Source organism: Xiphias gladius, chromosome 11 (genome assembly GCF_016859285.1).
Source record: "Xiphias gladius isolate SHS-SW01 ecotype Sanya breed wild chromosome 11, ASM1685928v1, whole genome shotgun sequence".
Lineage (NCBI taxonomy): Eukaryota > Metazoa > Chordata > Actinopteri > Istiophoriformes > Xiphiidae > Xiphias > Xiphias gladius.
The window spans coordinates 28,087,521-28,109,966 of record NC_053410.1 but is presented as its reverse complement, the minus strand read 5'-3'; the positions used below and the strand labels follow the sequence as shown (position 1 = coordinate 28,109,966).

Below are 22,446 nucleotides of genomic sequence, written 5' to 3'. Positions count from 1 at the left end.
AGTGAACTTGATGTTGCTGTCCACCGTTGCTGTCAATTTTCCAACTTGTGTTGGAAAATAGAATTTATTCGACGGACCACCCATTCAGTGAGCACATACTTGGGGCCTCTTGCTCCCATGACCTATGGTAAGGCAAAAAGCCTGAGCTGAGAAGATGCACTTTCTGTGTTCTGAGCAAGACTAATCATTTCCACCTGAGTAGTCGAGGTCTTCCAGTTAGCAATACTAAGGTCACAATTACTGACCTCACCTCCCCCATCTTTCCTCTTCCCCTGCTTTGTAAAGCAAACAAAAATAAAAATCTGGCGAGTTTTAGGGTTGAAATATTCAATCAATGATTGTTTGCATGTAACAGATTTAAATCTAATACATTTTTAACTTCACACTTGAATTATATAACCAAACATGGCAGCTTCAGCTGCATCAGAAGTTTCAACACACTTTAAGTGAACACCAGTTAACCTTAAGGTTTTGTGTAATAATCTTTTATAACTTAAAGCCAAATTGTTTTTAAACTGCTTGTTGGTTTTATAAACCTAGTACAAATAGTAAAAGCATTAAGGAAACTATTTTGATACACTGTACAACTTTTCAATTTTGGTTTTCTTTCCTACCACATAGAAATCCTATACTATCCTATACTTCACTGTAATGCTTGCCAGTTTTTTGCCTAAGTTTGTCAGTCTTCACCGCTTTCAGATTTGACACTAGAGGGTGGATTCATCAATTGGATGTTCCAATTTTGGAGGTTACTGCATCTGGACCAGGTCAATTTTGAGTTCTATCCATAAGGTGATAACCACTCACAAGTGACAGCCTAGCAGGGTGCTCCAATTCTTACACAGTAACGTGGATCTTTAACTGTCAGACTTTGAGTTCCATCTTTTTGAGGGTCATCCATCTTAGAGTTACTCACCGCTGAGACTGCTGACTGTGTAATAAGGCATTACATTGTGGCATGGTAGTGTCAAAAGTTACTTCCTTTTCTAACTAATCCTCTCCTCAAGAGTGACTGGTCCTGGTGCCCATGCACCTCAGTCTGCACTGCTCTCGGCTTCGACACTATAGGGTGGCCCCATCAATTGGATATTCCAATTGTGGGAGTTACTGTACCTGTCCCTGGTCAATTTTGAGTTCTACCCACAACAGGTTGTTCCTATTTTGACACAGTAATGTTAACTGTTCAACTTTGAGTTCCATCTCTTCGAGTTACTCTCTTAGAGTTACTCACTGCTGGGGACTGCTGATTGTAAGGCAAGGCAACTGCAGGTCTAGTTACCTCTGGTGGCTATCACACCAACATAATACATTGCTGAACAAAGAACAATTCAAACTGGGTTGCTCATAAACCCTACTAATTCAAGTACTTATAACAAAGAGACTAACAATTGAAACACACAGGTTTTGAGCAGTTGTGTACAACTTGAGAGTCACACAGAACTCAACACTAACTGCCTGCGAAATTAACACTTTTTTGTTGCTTTCTTTTTGCTTCTCTTTCTGATTTTTAAATAATAAATCAAGCTTTTTAACCAAACCACCTACATGACCACCCCTTGTTAATCAAACATCAGAAGTGTCAAGCCACGATGATACTTTTGAGAACCTGGTAATTGCATTGGTGGACATGACTGAAGACTTGATACTTGGCTATGCAACTTGAATCCTGAGTACTAACCCTTTGGAACTCAAACCGATAATGTCAGATCTCATAGCCGAGTCCCTGACTAAGCCCCCGGAAGACGAGGCATTGACCAAATGTTAGGTAACCTGGCTGTTGTGTTGACTGCACGCCTCAACAGTCTTCAGCTAAGGCCGAAGCACACATCAATGAGCTAAATACTCAACATAATGAACCAGAAAAAGAAAAAACTAAGTGTAAAGGTAGAAACCAATATTTAGAGCAGTTGCTCCTAAAACACAACCAGGAGCTAGCTGTTACACAAAACCGACTTGATAAGGTGAGTAAAGCCTGCAATGAGTCCCACAAACTAATCTGTCAGGCAAGAAATAGATGATCTGAAATTGAAGAACAAAAACTATGAGCTGCATATAGAAGCTGATCAAAGTCAGATCCAGCAGATCAACAGCAGTTAACAAAAGACAGGGACAGGGTTAGGGAGGCCTGCCAGCAACAAATTAAAGAAAGAGAACTGGCAGCCATTAAAAGAGAACTGCGAAATACGTTTGAGATAGGTCAAACCCACAACCAAATCTCAGTGAATCTTTCAGAGGAAAGAAAAGACGATCCACCCACTGGGGGAGCTCAAGAAAACTTGTCTTTACAACTATTCTCACCACTCATGGCAGACCCTTCGGGTAGTATCTTTGAATACATACAAAACAAAAGTGATGTACTGAAATAAAAGACAATATTATATAACTTTGTTGTTTGTTTGTTTGTTTGTTGTCTCTTAAACTATAGATTAAATTATGAATTGGTATCATTTTTGTTGCTGACCTTAATTTTCACAAACATAATTGTCATAAGATAAGCTTTCTATCCCTTAAAATATTGCAAAAATACTAGTGATTAGTGCAAGCTTTGTAAACTGTAGATACAGACCACTGTAAAGGGATTCTTTCTGCCTTCCTGTTCACACTAGATGCTGGCAAAATATAGTAATAACTGTTGGAACCTTTAGGAAGGTAAAGGCAAAGGAAGCTATCCTGCGACATCTGACAGCACAACAGACCACCTACTGAGCAGCTGAAAGGATATTAATTTAAGATAAGCTCAATACTGCTCATTTTATATTAACATAAATTACCACAGCAAAAGGAAGCTTGAGGGACAGACAGTCACTGAAGAGAAATGAAACATAAAAAGCTATGATATCATCAGTGAAAGGGATTGATTAGAATTCCATTAGCAAAATAAAAGATTTAAGTTGGATTTCCCTTAAGGCATCACTCTATAGTGAGTTGAATTCAAAGTTCAAGTCTTTAGCCAGCTGAAAATACAATAGCCTGCAGTATTTCTACAAACTGTTATAGCACTTGTTGTTTAATCATTGTAGTTCCTGCAGTATTCTACCAGATGGGATATATCATCAGTAGTTTTCCCGCCAGTTCTGAGGATGTAACATACCAGCGATGCATCAGCAGTAGGCTTCGAGGAAGAAGGTTGGCCTGCAGCTCCCCATTGTCATCTATGAAAAGAAGTGAGTCAAAAAATGTCACCAAATTTAAACTGTAACAGCACTATGGTAATGATCATGAGGGAAGCAATCATGTTATTTTCCTAGCCACGAAAACTCATGGGGGAATGATTGGTCTCCTAAATAACTATAAAAAGTACGGTCTGGACCTGCTCTATATACCCTGAGATAACTTGCTTTATGATTTGGCACTATATAAATAAAATTGAATGGAATTGGATTGATTTACTTATACCAAAGGATAAGTCTGGTGATATTCTTCATTTTTTTCCAATTGTTAATAAATCCCACTAAAGTCCCATGCTATCAATTCATTGGTTTGAGTAATATTTCCTAAAAACTACAGTAAACTGCTGTTTTAGAAAACTTAGTGAGTATTTTTAAAGAAATTAAGCTAATTGTTTGTGAACCATGTTTAAAGATTGATATGCTCAGTTGGAACAAATGGGCTTAGGGCTAACAGGCTAAGAGCCACAGACACTAGCCTACCATATTGTTGGTTTTGGACTTTTCCTGGGATTTGTTGACAACAAGAAAAATATCAAATAAATTAATTTGTTGAGTACCATGATATAACTGGTAAAACCAAAGGCTGGAACAAAGAAAAAAAAACCCAAAGCTGTAATAAACCATAGTTTTCTCTTAAGGTTTAGATAATACCATGTTCACTGAAATTGATGAAGGCTGGATACTCTGTATACTTACCAAATTCTTGAAGGCATTCATTTAAGAGCACATCAAGAGATGCTGCCTTTCCCAATGTTGATGATCCCATTGTGCCAAGCTGGAGGAAGGGCAGAGGTCAACACTTCCTATTCACGGTTCTGGACCACTCAGGATTTTCTTGGGAGCAGGAGAGAGAGAGCCATCAGTCAGAGCTAGGAATAAAAGTTATATTGTTCTGTTATAGTTGGGTAATAGTTATAGTGTGGTTTGACCACACTATTACTATTAAAGTGAAGAAGTAATAAAGCATTTATCCTTTTTTATGTAGATCAATTAACCTCAGAGTAACAGTTATCTGTATGCAATCTTTATTTGTCCATTTTAAAGGTGCTATTTGTAAGTTTTCTCTGCCGGCGAACGTGGTCTCTTGTGGGAGTGGTGGTGGTTATGGTCGCTGACCAAGAGCTTGAGCAATCATTTCATTTACAAGATAAGTGGTTATATACAATATGCCCTCTGAGCAGAGCTACTTCTTCAGGGCAGACTGGAAGCTACAGTGACTCGCTATCAGAGAGTGATAAGATGGCACGTGAGGTGTGGCAAGAACCTTGTGAATTCTAACTCTGCCAACAATCTTACTTCCCCACTCTATATGCAAATAAACACGTACATCAATTCCTTTTGCAAAGACCAAATGCCTTGTTGGTTTTAACTGGCAAGAGCCAGCTCAGGCGATTTGAACAACTTATATTTGTTTGCGAATGAGTAGGTACATCTGCTTACGCAGAGGATGTCAGTTGAGAGGTGGTCCTTCAATGTGGCCCACGGCACATTTGTATACACATTGTTAAAAGAATGTGGCCATATGCAACCCAGACCACCTCCAAATGTGGTCTGAGCAATTGGATCTCAATGCATCCTCAATGCGTCTTTGGTGCATTCACACCTGTAATTAGAGTTTACCACTTGTGATTGGATCACCCAAGATGCATTTTAATGCAAGGTATGAACAGGGCCTGTGAGAAGAAGTCAGACAGGGCCTGTGAGAAGAAGTCTTTTCTACCTTTTTTTTCTACCTTTTTCCTCTTGTAATATTTGTTTGGAACTGCACATTACCTGGAGAATCATAGTATTGATCAGCTGACTGAATTTGATGACACTCTTGGCTTCTAATGCTGGCTGCTGTCCTCTTTAAAAAATCTCTCAAATTGAACGGGATTACCATATATCCATTCAGTAAAGTGTTAATATACTGCTTCATTAAGACTCAGGTATGGGCCTCTCTAGAAATATCTGTCCAGACAAGTCCATAGAGGCCTCTCGCAAAGTCTGTGCTCTTTCTGTTCCAATGTAATTTAAGAATGCGTCTCAAATTTTATAGAACAATGAAGGTTTTGTCCTTGAGCCTTGAGGTTATGGCTTCCAGAGGGATGAGTTCTATTATGCCTTGTAGCCATTTTGAGGGCTTGGAAGGTTTGTCAGAGATCCCCTGAAGTACAATGCACCTTCTGGCACCAAACAAAAGAACATCAAGCAGTTTTAACATATAGGGTTTAAGGTTCAGCGCAGAATGTAATCCAAGAATACAAGATCTAAATTTTTACCAAACATTTCAGAAAGTTCTTTACAAACCTTTCCCCAGAAATTTTTGATAAGAGGACAATCAAAACTACAATGGAAGTATGACTCCCTCACAAACCTTGCATTTATTACATTATTTGGAAAATAGAGGGTCAAGTTATTTCTGTAGCACTGTGGTAATCTGTAGCCTATGAATAATTTTGAATTGCAACTCCTTGACTTTGTTGGTGGACAAACAACCACATGTTTGTCCATCATCTGAGATGGTCATGCCCAAAGAGATTTTAAAGACCCATGCCCTCCGCCGGGGGGAACAGAAGATTGTAAAACCTGGTAGTCAATTTTTGGCGCTCAGGCTCTTGCAAGACCTCCTCTACAGAAGAGCAAGAGAACCCACTCAAGTGTAACCTTACTTCCGAGAAAACAAAGCTACGGATCTGCAGGTTCCTAAAAAGTGTGCTGTGGGAAGGTCATACTGCTCCTTGAGCTGGTTAAAAGATTTAACAGTACTAGTAGCCACTAAGTCCTCTACTACAGATACCCTTCCCAGACCACAAAAGAAATGTGCGGTCCTCAAGACCGAGGGAAGAAATCCAGACTTAAATTAATGGGATTGAGGACAGAAAGAGAATCCTCCTGAGTCCCTATCTTCCTAATAATTCTCCATACATTTAATGTGTTCTAGAGGAAAAAATTGCCCTTTGCTTTGTCTAAAACCCACTTTTTAGAAACATATATAATATTATGAAGAAGAATTGGATCCAGAGTAGCGGCCGCTAAGCCAAGCCATCTTTTTGCATGTCATTTAATGTCGATTTGGTTAAGGTGAGGGGGAGGAGGACAGTTAGGGGTAAGTAAGTGCAGACATGACGTGGCAAGAAATAACATACAAAAAGCAAAAAATGCGTGGTGACAGCATGCAAAATGACTTAAGGGAACTGGCATGTTATTCATACGCCATTTGGTGAGACCAAGCTGGATTAATCTTCAAAATTGTCAGCGCAGCACAAACGCTCACCCAATGGGTGCAGAAATTATAAATTGGGCTTTACAGTTCAAGTGCACTATTTAACGATCAGATTAATTTCTACTGATTGCTTGTGTTTGAGCTGGTATGCATTCTTAAAGTTTGTTTTAAAAGTTTTAAAAACCAAGCCATGTCCAAACTATTTATGGCAAACCCTTTTTTCCCCACAATTTCCACATCATCCGGTCTTTCCTTTGTAGGACAGCCTTTATTTCATTCTTTGTCATTGCCCAAGATAAATAGCTACACTGGTTAAGATGCAGTTAGTTGCACTGATGTTTGTGATGCACCTCATGTGATACAACAATTAAAATTAATTCAACACCTGATTATACTTCTTAACTGAATCCATTTCATGTTACCTACTTATTGTTCCAAAGTGTTAGATGCGATCCGGCTATTCATGTCAGTGATGTTTCTATCCACAACAAGGGTATTTCTATTCATGATATGTATATGTACTATATGTTTAATCTTGGCCTCAGGTGACCCCAACAATTCATCATTGTCATTACAACAGCCAAGAGCACTTTCAAACTGAATGACATCAATGGCCTTCATAACAACCCCACAGAGGTACAACAAAAACCAGTTCCCTTGATTCAACACTTCTTTAATAAGCATGTCCTGGATGACTGAAAATCTTCACAGACATTTTAGTACTCATTAATATGACCTCTTAGGTTCTCTTACAGTTATTTAAATGAGCGTAAATGTCTTTTTTTTATCAAGTTTTGTCCTTAGTACAGATAAAGTAGTTAGGGAAATAAAGGGGAAATAAAAACAACCCTCGGTTTCTTTTCAGCACTGTAGCCGGGCTGACAGAGAGTCATAGCTCTATTGATCCATGTATTCCTATATTCCTTTAAAACAGCTGTAATTAAACCTCTTCTTAAAAAGCCTACTCTTGATCCATATGTTTTAGCCAACTATACACCCATAACTGACCTTCCCTTTCTCTCTTGAGATCCTTGAAAAAGCTGGTCGCCAACCAGTTGTGTGAATTTTTACATGATAATAGTTTATTTGAGGATTTTCAGTCAGGATTTAGAGTGCATCATAGCACAGAGACAGCACTGGTGAATGTTACAAATGACCTTCTTACTGCATCGGACAAAGGACTTGTTTCTGTACTTGTCTTGTTAGACCTTAGTGCTGCATTTGATACCATTGACCATCATATCCTATTGCAGAGACTGGAACATTTAATTTGCATTGCAGGAACCGCTCCAAGCTGGTTTAGGTTCAGATCAATTTCTGTTTGTGCACGTTAACGATAAATCTGCCATATACTCACGTTAGTCACGGAGTTCCACAAGGTTCTGTGCTCTGTGCTGTACCAGTTCTATTCACCTTATATATATGCTTCTTTTAGGCAATATTATTAGGAAACACTCGATAAACTTCCTTTGCTATGCTGTTGATACCCAATTGTATTTGTCAATGAAGCCTGGTGAAACCAATCAGTTAGCTAAATTTCAAGCATGCCTTAAGGACAAAAGAACTGGATGACCAGTAACCTTCTGCTGTAAAAATCAGACAAAACTGAAGTTACTCTGCTTGGCCCCACACCTCAGAAACACCTTATCTAATGATAAAGTTACTCTGGATGGCTTTGCCCTGGCCTCCAGCACCAATTTTAGGAATCTCTGAGTTCTCTTTTTCAGCTAATTAACATTGCAAAAATCAGACACATCCTTTCTCAAAAAGATACTGAAAAATTATTCCATGCTTTTGTTACCTCTAGGCTGGATTATCGTAATTCCTTATTATCAGGCTGTCCCAACAAATCTTTAAATACTCTCCAGCTGATCCAGAAGGCTGCAGCGTGAGTGCTGACAGGAACTAGGAAAAGACATCACATTTCTCCTGTGTTAGCTTCTCTGAATTGGCTCCCTGTAAAATTCAGAATAGAATTTAAAATCTAGAGTCTCCAAAAGTACAATAGGAGGCAAAGCCTTTAGTTATCAGGCTCCTCTACTGTGGAACCATCTTCCAGTTTTGGTCTGGGAGGGAGACACCCTCTCCATATTTAAGAGTAGGCTTAAAACATTCCTTTTTGATAAAGCTTATAGTTAGGGCTAGTTCAGATTTGTCTTGAACCATCCCGTAGATATGCTACTATAGGCCTTGACTGCCGGGTGACTTCCCATTATGCACCAAGCTCCTCTCTCCTCCTCTTCCTCTCCATCTGCACCCATTCATATGGCAGCAATGCTCGTTACTAACTTGACCTCTCTCTCTCGTAGTTTTGTGCTTTCTCGTCTCTCTCCTCTCTCTTCCTGTCGCTTTCTACTGGTATTTCTGCCCCTGATGCTGGATATGTGACTGCAAACCACCTACTGCCCCCATGATCCCGCTCAACACCCACTGCTTCAAATATTATTATTATGACCTATTATTATATTTAGTTTTATTAGTGCTATTATTCAACCTATTATTATTGTTATTAGTTGTATTATTAGTCTCATTATTGTTACACATGTCTACTGTGCTATGCCCCCCCCTCCCTTTTCTCCCTCTCTCTTTCTCTCCCTCTCTCTTTCTCTCTCTCTCTCTCTCTCTCTCTCTCTCTCTCAACCCAGCCGGTCAGGGCAGACAGCTGCCCACCATGAGCCGGGCTCTTTTCAAGGATTCTACCTGTAAAAAGGGAGTTTTTTTCTTGCTGCTGTCGCCAAGTGCTTACTAATGTGGGAATGCTGGGTCTCTGTAAATATAACTATAAAGACTATAGTCTGAAACAAGGATGTCAAGATCGTTGGCAACTGCCTTGTAGCCTTTGGAATTGTTATGTTTTTTGATTATAGCATTTCTGATGCTCTCAGACTACTCTCTTGTCTTTGCAATTGTGAAAAAGAGACTGGAAAGAGTCAGCCCCTTTTTATGCAGTAAAACGATCATTCCTTGGTTAATTCAGGTCTTCTGAATGGTGGAAATTAAGATAGGGTGAGTCTTTTTTTTTTTTAGGAACTTTTTTGTTGTTGTTCAGTAAATATGGGCATTTTATTAAATATTCTGATTATACAAAATTGGTTCATTTGCATTTATTTCTGAAGATATTCTAAATTCTGTACTTAAAATTCAGGGGTGCCAATAATTTCAACCATTAATATAAAAAACACTCAAATAAAGTATAAGTACTTAACATAAGTACTTTCCTGCACTTACAGCTGCAGAACCCTAATATTTGTTTCAAGCTCATGATTACTATTAAGTACACTTGTGCTTTTCCTACTAACATGTGAAAATGTCTACTGTGTAGAGCAGTTAATGATTCCACTTGCCATTACTTGCCATTATTTTATTTTTATTAAAAATAAACTATATTATTAGTTTCACATTGGGACCGGTTTGTTGTATGTATCCATCCACCACTGTTATGTGAATATTACAAGTTGGTTTGTCAAGATCAATGGATGGTGGCGCTATAGCTCCAGTCAGGTGCCATTAAATTATTGCAGAAGGAGAGACGAAAACGAGGTGACGTAATTAAAAGAGTGCAAGTCAAATCTCAAACGGTGAAAAACAATGTAGAAATCATGATCGAAATATAGTATTTTCATTCGTTTCTTGTACCAATTTCAGGAACGCAACAGTCTCAAAATCAACTCCACACAGATATGAGGTTTCATCCGCCGCTATTTTCAATTTCTTCAGTGAACATTTAGGTCACGTACTTCATGATTTAGTCACTTACTCTGTTTCAATTGCATTTTGTCACATTTTGCTTTTCTCGATATACCAACTTTTCCACCTCAGACTTGTTTGCGATATATCAAGATTTTTTCAAACTTGCAGCATTTCCAATCAGTGTTTTTATGTGCAAATTGAAAATGTAACTTGAAACAGCATGATACTGCTATCACCATGCTTCATGTTAGGGATGGTATTAGCCAGGTGATGAGCAGTGCCTGGTGTTCACCAGACATAGTGGTTGGAGCTCTATCCAACATAAGTACAGATTTTGTCTCATCAGACCACAGTATCTTTTTCCTCACGCTCTCAGACCTTTAAATGACAAACTCCAAGTGGGTTGTCATGTGCCTTTTAATGGCTTCCGTTTAACCACCACATAAAGGCCTGATTGATGGAGTGCTGATGAGATGGTTGTTCTTCCAGCAGATTCTCCCATATCTGGAGAGGACTTCTGAAGCTCTGTTAGAATAACTGTTGTGTTCTTAGTTACCTCCCTGACCAAGGCCCTTCTTGGCAAGCTACACAGGTTGGCTGGATGGCCAACTCTAGGAAGAGTCCTGGCCGTTATTGAGTCCACTGTGTTCCTGGGAACACTTAAAGCTTTAGAAATGAAATGAAAAATATACCTTTTCCGTGATCTGTGCCTCACCACAAATTTATCATGGAGGTCTACAGAGAGTTCTTTAGACTTCATGGCTTGGTTTTTGTCCTGACATACAGTGTTAATTGCGGGACAATTATATATAAGGATATAGGTGTGCACCTTTTTAAACTATGTCCAATAAATTTAATTTGCCACAGGTGGACTCGAATCAAGTTGTAGACACATCTCATGGAAAATTACAGCAAAAAGAATGCACATGAATCCAATTTGGAATGCCACAGCAAAGGGTTCAAATAGTTTTGTAATTTCAGTTTTTTTATTATTTTTATTATAACACAAGAATTCAGTAGTTTAATCTTTTGTTTTACTCAAACACTCATTTACATTTTCTCTGCATTTCTCTCTTTCTATTATAATTCAGCTGTGCTGAACTGTCCTCTTCAAGAAGTCCTTGTAGTGGAAGCAGCTTTTGGCTGTCAGATAAAAATCTTTTTGAAAAGCATTTGCTCCAATAAGGGAATTTATAAGTAACATATTACATTTTCCTACTAGAGTATAAATATATTTTTTTCTTTCTTTGTGATTTACAGTTTCCAGTGCTGGAAATAAAAATAAAAAACATTTTTAATTGTAAGGTCACTAACAGTAACATTTACAATACTTCCTGGGAACCCCAGAGTGTTCCATTTCCCATTCATTTAAACTAACTGTAGTTAGCTTTTAACAGGTGCAGGGGAAAGACAAGCCTGTGTCCTCTTCAACACTGGCAGTTCATCCAGTTAAGAAACAAGGTTTGTACAAGATGTTTCGAATCTGGCTTTCATAGACAAAACAGTAGTTCCATAAATAGAGGGCTTATTTATGTTTTTAGGTTTTCCGTTGCATTTGCGACTGTTTTCACACATTACATATTTTAAGCGTCAGTTACGTACAGTACTCTAATCAAAAGCTGACATATAGACATGAACCTGTTTTCTGTGTTTGACAAAAAAAAATCTTTGCTCAAAGTCCTCTTAACAGCTTTTTTTCGAGAGCTTTCAGCAACCTCTCGTCTTACGGTGGATGGAGTTGGTTCAGTTGTCATGGAGACAACTTCCTGTCACTTGATGACAAATGAGCTCCATGCTAGTTGAACAAACGTTTTTTGTTTTGATAAACGACATAGATATATTTTGAAATCGATATTCATATGTACTGTATTTATATAATGTAAAAGATATATTTACAATATATTTTGGAAACAAAATTGAAGCCATTGCAAATATTTCACTCCAACTTTTCACATACTGTAAAATGTGTTACCATATCTTTTAATACAATGTCTTTTTTATATGTCTGTATTCTGTTAACTGAATAGTAAATTGTTCATGGTTATTATGTTCAAATAGGACAGTACTCAAATACCAGTAGGCAATCATCATGTTTTCCAATTAAGTGATATAAAAGTTTTCTTATATACTGGCATGAAGTTTTGTCTAGTGATTAGTCCGTGGTCGGACAATTACCTTGTTATGAAAACACAATGACTGCAAAAATGACAAAATTCATTTTGTGTACATACATCTTTTTCATTCTATAACCACTTCAATACTTGGTTTTTAAATTGGTTCTATTTTAATCTCCACATGCATACATGCTCTCACAAATGTGTTCTCTAAGTATATAGCTATTTTAGAACAGGACATGAGACCTAACATCTTGAAACAGTTTTCAGTTTTTTTATGTTATTTAGATTTCAATAAATTTTCAATAAAAAAGCTCAAAAATTTAAGCCAATTTGTGAATTAATCCTGATTACTAACCAAGAAAAGGACCAAAACCTCTATGCTCTTAAGGGTTGGTTTCTCTCCCCAAATGCCACTGTTGAAAAAACCTATTTGCTGAAAATAAACCTTTACAGGATTAAATCTAGTCTTGTCTCCATAAAAAGTCTAAAATTCGGACATTTAAAATTAATCTCACACTCAATTTAATCCTGTGGTTTGTTGACTGGGCTGCTTGGAATATCTGTATTGCAGAGTCAGCAACCAACCACATCATTCAGGCAGCTTTATGAGGATTAGAATTGCATTGTGGGAGTTGGGGGGTTTGGACCTTGTTAAGGGCTCAGTATCTAATCAGCTGCCATCACCTTGGTCAGGCGAAAAAGACATTAATGGCCAACGTCTTATTTATTCTTTAATGCTTGCATCCACATCAGCAATCCGTGTGTCTGTGTGTTTGTCCTGGTGTGTGAGTGTTGATTGAATTAAGGTATTGTTCCTTGACTGTAGGTACCCGATGTGTATTTTTGCAAATGAAAACACATGACTAACATGAATGTATCTTTTTTGGGCAACCAGATGTTTATTGATATAAAATAATACAACAAATGGTTTCTTATTTACAAGAACTAAAACAGTGTGCACCTAAAAATTGGATTCAATTTCATGAAAGTCCAAACTTTTCAGACCTAGGACTAGATTCAATCAAAGTTACTGAGGATTATAGCAGAGATTTGCGCTTTGTGTATTTGCTCTGATTTGGAGCTGTGATCAACTGTCCTGTCAACCTTCGTCCAGTCTAACTGAGTACAGCTAATTTGGGGTTTACTTCCATGTGGGTAACTTTGCAGGACTTCGCAGTACCTTTGATTTAATTGAGCTTATAGGCTATACATAAATATCACAAAAACAAGATATATTGTTATATTGCTATTATTCTGTTAGTATTACACCAACATTTTTATATAACATATATTTAAGTCATATTAACAGCAGGTAATGGTCCAAAGTGTATTTATTTCGTAACAATTGTCATTTTATTTTCTTTTATACCATGACATTACATCTCAACCATTCAGCTCAGCATGTTCCTTAGACAGAAAAGTTCCTATTAATCATTGCTAATGATCAGAATTTCTTTTTATTACATAGCTTTTGTCAGTAATTATTACATTAGTTTGCACTACTTGGCTTTGTTTCTTTTACCTTGAAATGACAAATCAACCACTTGGTAGCATTACTTTTACCAAACATGACCAGCCTATAGGCCATGTTTCTCTAGTTTTCGTAGTTTCTTACTCCAGTGGGACAACAGACTGATAATTTTGACAGGGCACAGCAAATAACTCCAGTCTTTTCAATCAATGACTTGCCTGGTTTTGTTGCCATGTGTCCGATGGGTGTGGCCGCATTATACTATATTTGAACTGATCTGAACTGCTCTTCACAAGGCATAAAGTTAAAGGGAAAAATTCCTTTCAAGATTTTAAGCAGGATTATAACATTATATTTGTTTTGTACATTTTTAGAGTGTAAAAAGGAAAGGAGCACCATACAAAAGTTTGGACACCCCAAGAGATTTGAGCGCTCAGATAACTTTTACCAAGGTCTCAAACCTTAATTAACATGCTAGGGGTGTGTCTTGTTCACTGTCATCATTAGGAAATCCCACGCGATGCAAATTTCAAAGCTTTATAAATACTGTGACTCCCAAAGCCTTGCCCCATCAATCAGCAGCCATGGGTTCCTCTAAGCAGCTGCCTAACACTCTGAAAATTAAAGTAATTGATGCCCACAAAACAGGAAGAGGCTCTAAGAAGATAGCAAAGCATTTTCAGGTAGCCGTTTCCTCAGTTCGTAATGTAATTAAGAAATGGCAGTTAACAGGAACAGTGGAAGTCAAGTTGAGGATGGGAAGACCAAGAAAACTTTCTGAGAAAACTGCTTATAGGATTGCTAGACAAGCAAATTGTTTGACTGCAAAAGGAAGATTTGGCAGACTCTGGAGTGGTGGTGCACTGTTCGACTGTGCAGTGACACCTGCACATATATAACCATTATCTTTTTCATCAGAAGAAGATAACCTTTTTATGTCCTCACCACAACATCCAACATCATACGTTTGCAAAGGAAACGTGGAGGTGGATCAAACATGCTTTTGGGCTTGTGTTGCAGACAGTGGCACAGGGAATATTTCACTGGTAGAGGGAAGAATGGATCCAATAAATTCCAGCAAATTCTGGAATTAAACATCAAACCGTCTCTAAAAAAGCTGAAGATGAAGGGAGGATGGCTTCTATAGAAGGATAATGATCCTAAACACACCTCAAAATCCACAATGAGTCCTCAAGAGGTACAAGCTGAAGGTTTTTCCATGGCCCTCACAGTCCCCTGACCTAAACATCACCAAAAATCTGTGGAAAGACAGGCCAAGAATCTCATAAAACTAGAAGCCTTTTGCAAGGAAGAATGGGCAATAATCCCCCAAACAATAACTGAAATACTCTTAGCTAGCTACAAAAGTATTTATAAGCTGTGATACTTGCCAAACAGGGTGTTACTAAGTACTGACCATGCAGGGTTCCCAAACTTTTGTTCAGGCCCTTTTCCTTTGTTGTGTTTTTGAAACTGTAAAAGATTGAAATAATAAAAGTAATCCTGCTGAAAATATTAAAGAACTTTGTCATTTTTAACTTTATGCCTTTTGGAAATCAGGTGATCTTTTACTCGCTTAGCTATTCACAGTAACAGAAATTTTGACCAGGGGAGCCCAAATTTATATATATATATATATATATATATATATATATATATATATAATTACAGTGTAACCAGAAGGCTCAGACCCTTCATGTTTTGTTATGTTGTAGCCTTATGCTAAAATCATTTAAATTCATTTTTTCCATTAACAATTTACACTCAGTACACCATAATGACGAAGCAAAATCAGATTTTTTTAAATAAAAATAAAATACTGAAATACTGAATACTTGAATACTTTCTGAATGCACACACACACACACACACACACACACACACACACACACACACACACACACACACACACACACACAAATATATATAAACATTTATATATATATTTATATACATTTATATACACACACACATATATATAGATATACATTTATATATATATGGTGGTATAAGGCTCACACAGTTGAAATACATGCATTAAAACTGGGAAGTTGGCGAGCCCAGCGTAAAACTTTGTCTTGTCTTCATTCTTCTGAAAAGACTCTTGGCTAAGCTGTGTGTCGGATGCTTTAGTCCGAAGATCACCCAGCTCTGTTGTTGTTTGCTTCAGAACATTCTCCATCCTCTCAATGTCATCCATGTTCAGGTCTGTCTGGCATCCTGTATTTGCATACGATATATGGCAGTAGGGAGAGGGACTAGTTATTCAAATTTCTCTCCAAGTTATTAATGATATGAATTGCTGTTGTCTAGTTATTTTCTTAGTTGTCAACATTCTTAAAAAGGTTCAAGTTATGTGATTCTTATTTTTTTATATCTTTATTTAACCCGGGGAGTTAATTGAGAACCAGTGGTGGAAAGTAAGTATATTTACTCGAGTACTGCACTTAAGTACAATTTTGAGGTATTTTACTTTAATTGAGTATTTCTATGTTATGCTACTTTATACTTTCACTCCACCACGTTTCAGTGGGAAATATTGTACTTTCTACTCCAATACATTTTTTTGACAGCTTTAGTTACTAGTTACTTTTAACATGAATATTTTACACAATGGATAATATAACAAGCTTTTACAGTTTTTTGCAATTCCTAAGACACAAAATCTGGTACTTGTGGCACAGTTATTGAAACCACTGACTCATTAGACACAGCATTCAAAACGTAAATATCTGTGTTTCTTTTGGAAGACACCGACATGCCAAATGCCACACCCATTTACCAATTACCAAAACAGAGGGTACCATTTGAGCGCAACTCCAACAGAGTGAAACAACTGCGCTATGAATATCTGCCAGTAAGCTATGCTATCCTCTCATTGGTACTGTATTCCAGTGTACTGTGCAACACAATATTGACAACTTCATGTGTATTCATACTGTCATACAATAGTGTAATGTTTTGTCTTGCCTGTTTCAGAGAGTTATGGAGGCAGATGTTTTTGCAGTGGACAATGAGTTCCTTTACATGGATGAAGCTGGCTTTAACCTTGCCAGAACAAGGCACAGGAGAAGGAACACCCTAGGACATTGTGTCATTGTCAATGTCCCTGGGCAACTTGGGAGTAACATCACAATGTGTGCAGCCATTAGCCAGAATGGTGTCATTCATCATCATGCCACTTTTGGTCCCTACAATACTGCCCACATCATGACATTCCCTGACACCCTACACAACATACTTTTTCCCAGTGACCAGGGGAATGGTCCAGAGCAGCCAGATTTGTTGTGGTCTGGGACAACGTTATTTTCAACCGGGCTGGTCTGGTACGCAATTGTTTCATTGACCACACACAATTTTTGATCCTTCACTTTCCACCATAATCTCCATCCCTCAAACCAATTGAAGAGTTCTTTTCTGCATGGCATGGTCTATGATCGGAGACCCCACCATGCCTGCCCCTTCTCCAGGTGATGGAGAAGGCCTGTGGTGACATTGATGCTGGAGTATGCCAGGGCTCGCTACATCACTCCAAATGGTACTTCCCCCATCGTCTGGCCAGAGAGAACATTGCTTGTGATGTCTATGACATGCTATGGCCAGACCCAAAAACGAGACAGAATCCACCCTATTTTTTCCTTAAGTTCACAGTAACAAACCTATTTTTGTTCTATTTTGTTATTTTCTATTAATATACAGCATGTGTTGTCTGTTACTGTTCATGGCAAAAAAAATTAAAAAAAACATTCCCCTTGTATTAAAAAAAAATTCCATATTGAAAATGCAAAATACACAAGTTAATAGTGTTTTGCATTTATCACATCAGTGTTTAATTGGCATGTAGAAACAGCCACTTATTTGTGTGTAGAGTTTTGATGCAAAAATACAATTTTGACAAGAGGTCAAATAGTTTTAGTCTTTTCTTTTCAATAACTGTGACGCTTTGCATTTTGTGTGTGTGACCTTGGATTTTGTGTGCTAAATTTTGACAAAATGTGCCATAGTTTAAGAAATTGTTCTAAGTATTGATCAAAAACTGTAAAATACAACACGTTGATAAGGATTAAACCAGTGGTTTACAACCTTTTTGGCTTCTTACGTCCTACAAAATGAGTTTTTAAAAGCTCTACCAAATGGTATTTTTTCTCTCGAAACTTCTCACATGTTTTCATTTCAATAAATGTTCAAATGATCCAATATCTCACCAAAAATCAAAGATTACAGAAAAAGTCCAAAACCTGAAAACAGATATGTATATCAGAACTTTGTTTTTTCCTCTTTCCTCTCCCATTAATCATCTCATGCACCTTCAGATTTCTCTGGTGTTCCTGTATATAAAACTGTATATAAAGTAGTATAAAGTAGTAGGTGAAATCAGATCTAGTCTTGTAAATAAACTACTTATATCGTTGAACCGCTTACCCGTGTTTTAACTGTATCCCCGAAAACAGGTGTTGTTCCAAATGATCTTAGAGTAGCCAAAGTCATACCACTGTTTAAAATCAGGTGATTTTAGCATGCTTATTATAGTCCTGTATCTGTTGTATATATATATATATATATTCCAGAATTAAAAAAAACATGGATAAGAGCAAAATACTGTACAGCCATCAATATGGTATTTGGCCTTTGACACTATATACCAGAATCAGACACTGCATACCACAACTGTATCTCAAACATCCTTATGCAAAGTTACAAAAATATAGCTTTCATGATGTTGCTCTAAAATGGCTGCTTGATCATATAAAGGACAGAAAACAGTGCATATCTATTAATAAGCATAATTCAAACAGAGCAAGACTCAGGTACCTCAGGATTCCATCCTTGGGCCTGTCTTGTTTTTGATTTACATGAATGACACACCTAGGGTTTTCAGGAGCTAAATCTATTTCTAAATTTTTTTTGAATTAACAAACTCTCATTCAAAAAAGACCCCAAAAGTACACAAAAGAAAAAGCTAAAATAATCATAGACAAATAGAAATAACTCCTTATACTTTCTGATACTAAATTTCTAGGAGTCATAGTAGAGGAAAAATTAACATGGAAATACCATATTGACCTTGTATGCAAAATGACTATAAAGTCAATTGGTATCATCAGTAGAGTTCATTCATTGATTAATCATTCCTGTATATTGACTTAGTAATTCTGTTTGGACTGTCATATGTCCAAGTTATGTTTATAAGAGTTACGTAATTCAAAAACATTTTTGGCAAATGATTAGATTTACTGAAAGACGTGACTCATCTGCTCCTCTCTTCAGAAAATACAAAATTTTATTAATTTTTAATGTGAACTAGACTTGTGTATGCATGTATAAATATGTATTTCTAACTCATAACTTAACTAATGCTTTCCAGAATCTTTCTATGTTTTCCTCAGACATTCCATCATACTCCAAAACACTCTAAGGACTTTCATTTTCCATGTTGGCAGACTTCTCTTTATCAATATTCACTGAAATACTCCTTCCCCTGTTCATTGTTTGATGGTAACTTAGTAACTTGTTCCACTTTCAGGGAAGTGCTTGAGTCTGTCATCAGAGGCTGATAGTGGGAAATACCAGCATTAGATGATTTAGTCCATGTCTTTGGTTTGTGGTGATCTTGGCAACCTCAGAAATAAAGGATCAGTTTTTGCAAATTTTCTCTTTGAAACAATATACTTCCATCGCCACAATCAACATCTACATTATCCTCATTCAAAAAAATTGAAAAGGATTCTAATCAAGAAAGATTTATAAAATCTTATGATATCTTTTAATTATAATGCATCTTAACTTGTAAACATAAAATGTCTTGTAAATTGTACATTTCTCTTAATTTTGTATCTTCTTGAAACTTTGAAGTACTACACAGTCTTGTTTTTGTCCTTTTCCTCGTGTAAGTATGACAATTGATATATATATATAGGGGAGGGATCTTAATAAGCCATTTTTGGCTCCCAACGTCTGCTGCGCAATGTTCAAATTTTTTTTTAACTGTCTTTTATACATATATGCAAAAAACAAATAAAATAAAATAAATAAACTACCTCCGCCTCCAGGAGCTACAACATTTACATGCTGCTTAAACACTGATGCTTCAGTATTAATAATCTAATGATGTCATATATAATAATATATTAGTCAGGGGGACCAAACCAATACATTTACTTTAGTACTTTAACTACATTTTGCTGCTAATACTTATGTACTTTTTATTTAAGTAGAATTTTTCATGCAAGACTTTTACTTGTAATGGAGTTTCTTTACTTTACTGTATTGGTACTTTTACTTAAGTAAAGGCCTGAATACTTCTTCCACCACTGTTTAGAACTTAATTATCTACAATGTGTAAGCTTGATTCAAAGTTAACATATATTATTTTTATTACAATCACGTCTGTCTTACCCAACTATAATCTAAGATACTGGCAACACTTGTTAATACAATCCATTTGCTTTATCGATCATGTAACATCTCAATGATGTCCTCTAGCTCTGGGTTCTCAGTTGACTCGTGGAGATCCAATAAGGCCTCTGCACCTTCTGTATCTTCTTTGTTGATTGTCTCCGGACTTCATCATTTCCTCTCCTTGTATTACTGATAACTGAGGTTAACTGTAGGAGCCCAGGCTACAGACTCAATGTCGTTTAAAGCAGGAAGCCTAAAAGAAAACAACAAAACCGTAATTTAAAGCTTGGAGCAATAAGGTTGCACCTTGCAAAACACTTTGTAGTTAGCTAGCAGTAGTTATTGTTGCTACAAATTGTTTTTCAGTTATAGGGGTACAAACTCCAACAAAGCAAAGAAAAAACAATAAGTGTAATGTTAAAAAGTAAGGAAACAATTAACTACAAACTACTAAACATAGCCACATAAGTTACATTACCTTTGACAAGTCACTGCACACACGAGCATTATCCAACTCCGCTCCTCCTGAACGCAGGTGAAGGTTCGCAAGAGCTTTTCAGTCAATTTCTTGCACTTATGACCAACAACTTCTGGTACTTGATAAAAGCTCCTTGTGGTTTTCAGTTTGATCAATTTGAACAACCATAAACAACGCAAACCATAGGCATTTTGCGAGTTTGAGTGTTTTCCCAAAAATCATTTCCTACCCTCCATCATGACATTATATGCAAACAAACTATTGACTTGGGTTCTGTCCAATCAAAAACAAGAAGTCTTGTCGCATCCTTTCTGTATTCTGAAATGTGGTCGTTTGTTGTGTTGTTGTGTTGTGAAATGGGTGTTTTGTGGCATGTGTTCCAAACAATAAAACCATGTCAGAACAAATTCTCTTTGCACTGTCTTTGCTGGAACTGCAGTGGTGTTTGAAACAGTGAATCAAATGAGAGTCCTTTCATCTGTGTCAGCAAACCCATAATAAATTGACTTTGTCAGTGTAAAATTCCATCACTGGCTATTGCAGTTTTCAGTAATGTGAACTGTGACCTTTGTCTTGCTAAAGCTCCACCCTACAATTTTCTCAGCTTCAGCCACTTACATCATATCATATCAGCATACAGCTGGCTAACCAAAATAGAAAGCAAAAGAACTGGTGCTGACGTACTTTCAGGGGAAACTTGTTGACCCTCCCAGCAAATAAAACAGTTTCTGTTGCACAATCATACAGTTCTGAATGTTCCCTTTCTGTATTTATTCAAACTGTGGTGGAAGAAGTACTTAGATTCATTGTTCTTTAAAGCAATACAAGAATGTAAAAATGTTCCACTGCAAATTAAAGTCCCGCATTCAAAGTGTTACTCGCGTAGAGGTATCTAAGTATTATCAGATAAATTTTCTTAATAGCCTCTATCATTAGATTATTATTTATGAGACATTAGCAGTAATTTAATGTTGGTGGAGGTGGAGATATATTTTTTAACTACTTTATACACTGTTTGTAGTTTTATGTCAAGCAGTACATCATATATATAACTCAGATCAAACAATTAGTTGATCGACAGAAAATTAAATAAGCAACTATTATGATAATCAACTATCATTTGTTAAGTAGAAGCAGAAACCATTCTTTGGTTCCAGCTTTTCAAAGCTTTTCCAATGATATGAAAGAAACAAAAGCAGTAAGCTTTTCTTTCTTTGATATCACTGTAAACTTAACATATTTGGATTTTGGACTGTTGGTCAGACATAACAAGAGATCTGAAGACGTCACCTTGTCCCTGGGCAAACTGTGATTGATAATAGACAAAACAATCAATTAATCGATTATCTGATTAAGCAAGGAAAAAATATTAGTTGCAGGTGTAAATGTATCTTAATTAGTAAAGTTACAATAACTTTCAAATAAAGTACAATATTTCTCTCTAAAATGTAGTGGAGTATAAAGTGTAATAAAATAATCCAAGTAAAGTACAAATACCTCAAAACTGAACAGTAGTTGTTCAATAGATGTACTTTCCACCACTTCTCATCACAGAGCCTGTGAAGGGTCACCATGGCAATTTTTTTTCTAAACTACTTTTGTGTTTCCCCACAGTGGGTTTTGCATTACCTTGCATTACGTTTGCATTCCCTTGCAATATTTTTTGCATTCGATCAATCCATAGTGACAGTTAATGTGTTGGTCCAAAACAGCTATAATACGCTGCCACACTCTGCAGATACTACAGAAAGGAGAGATGATATGACACTTTACATGATGCATTTATTGCTCATTCCTTCATTCAAAAGACAGAGCTCTGACATAAAGTCACTGGCTGTGAGCCTGGGTGCAGCTGCTCTGCCTGGTTGTGCTGGGTGAAGCTGTGGCTGTGGATATGGTTTCTGCTCTGCCAATAT

General features: G+C 36.9%; 1 protein-coding gene across 2 annotated transcripts in view; it reads right to left on the bottom strand.

Moving 5' to 3' along the window:
* rasgrp3 (RAS guanyl releasing protein 3 (calcium and DAG-regulated)) overlaps window positions 1–22,446 on the bottom strand; it is a 96,048-nt gene that overhangs the window by 59,357 nt on the left and 14,245 nt on the right. For both annotated transcript variants that reach the window (XM_040139675.1, XM_040139676.1), the window contains exons 2-3: window positions 3,867–4,004; window positions 3,050–3,152 (exon numbers count right to left, since the gene is read on the bottom strand). In XM_040139675.1, coding sequence (XP_039995609.1) covers window positions 3,050–3,152; window positions 3,867–3,936 — 173 coding nt within the window. In that variant the 5' untranslated portion in view covers window positions 3,937–4,004. The remainder of the gene's footprint in view (window positions 1–3,049; window positions 3,153–3,866; window positions 4,005–22,446) is intronic.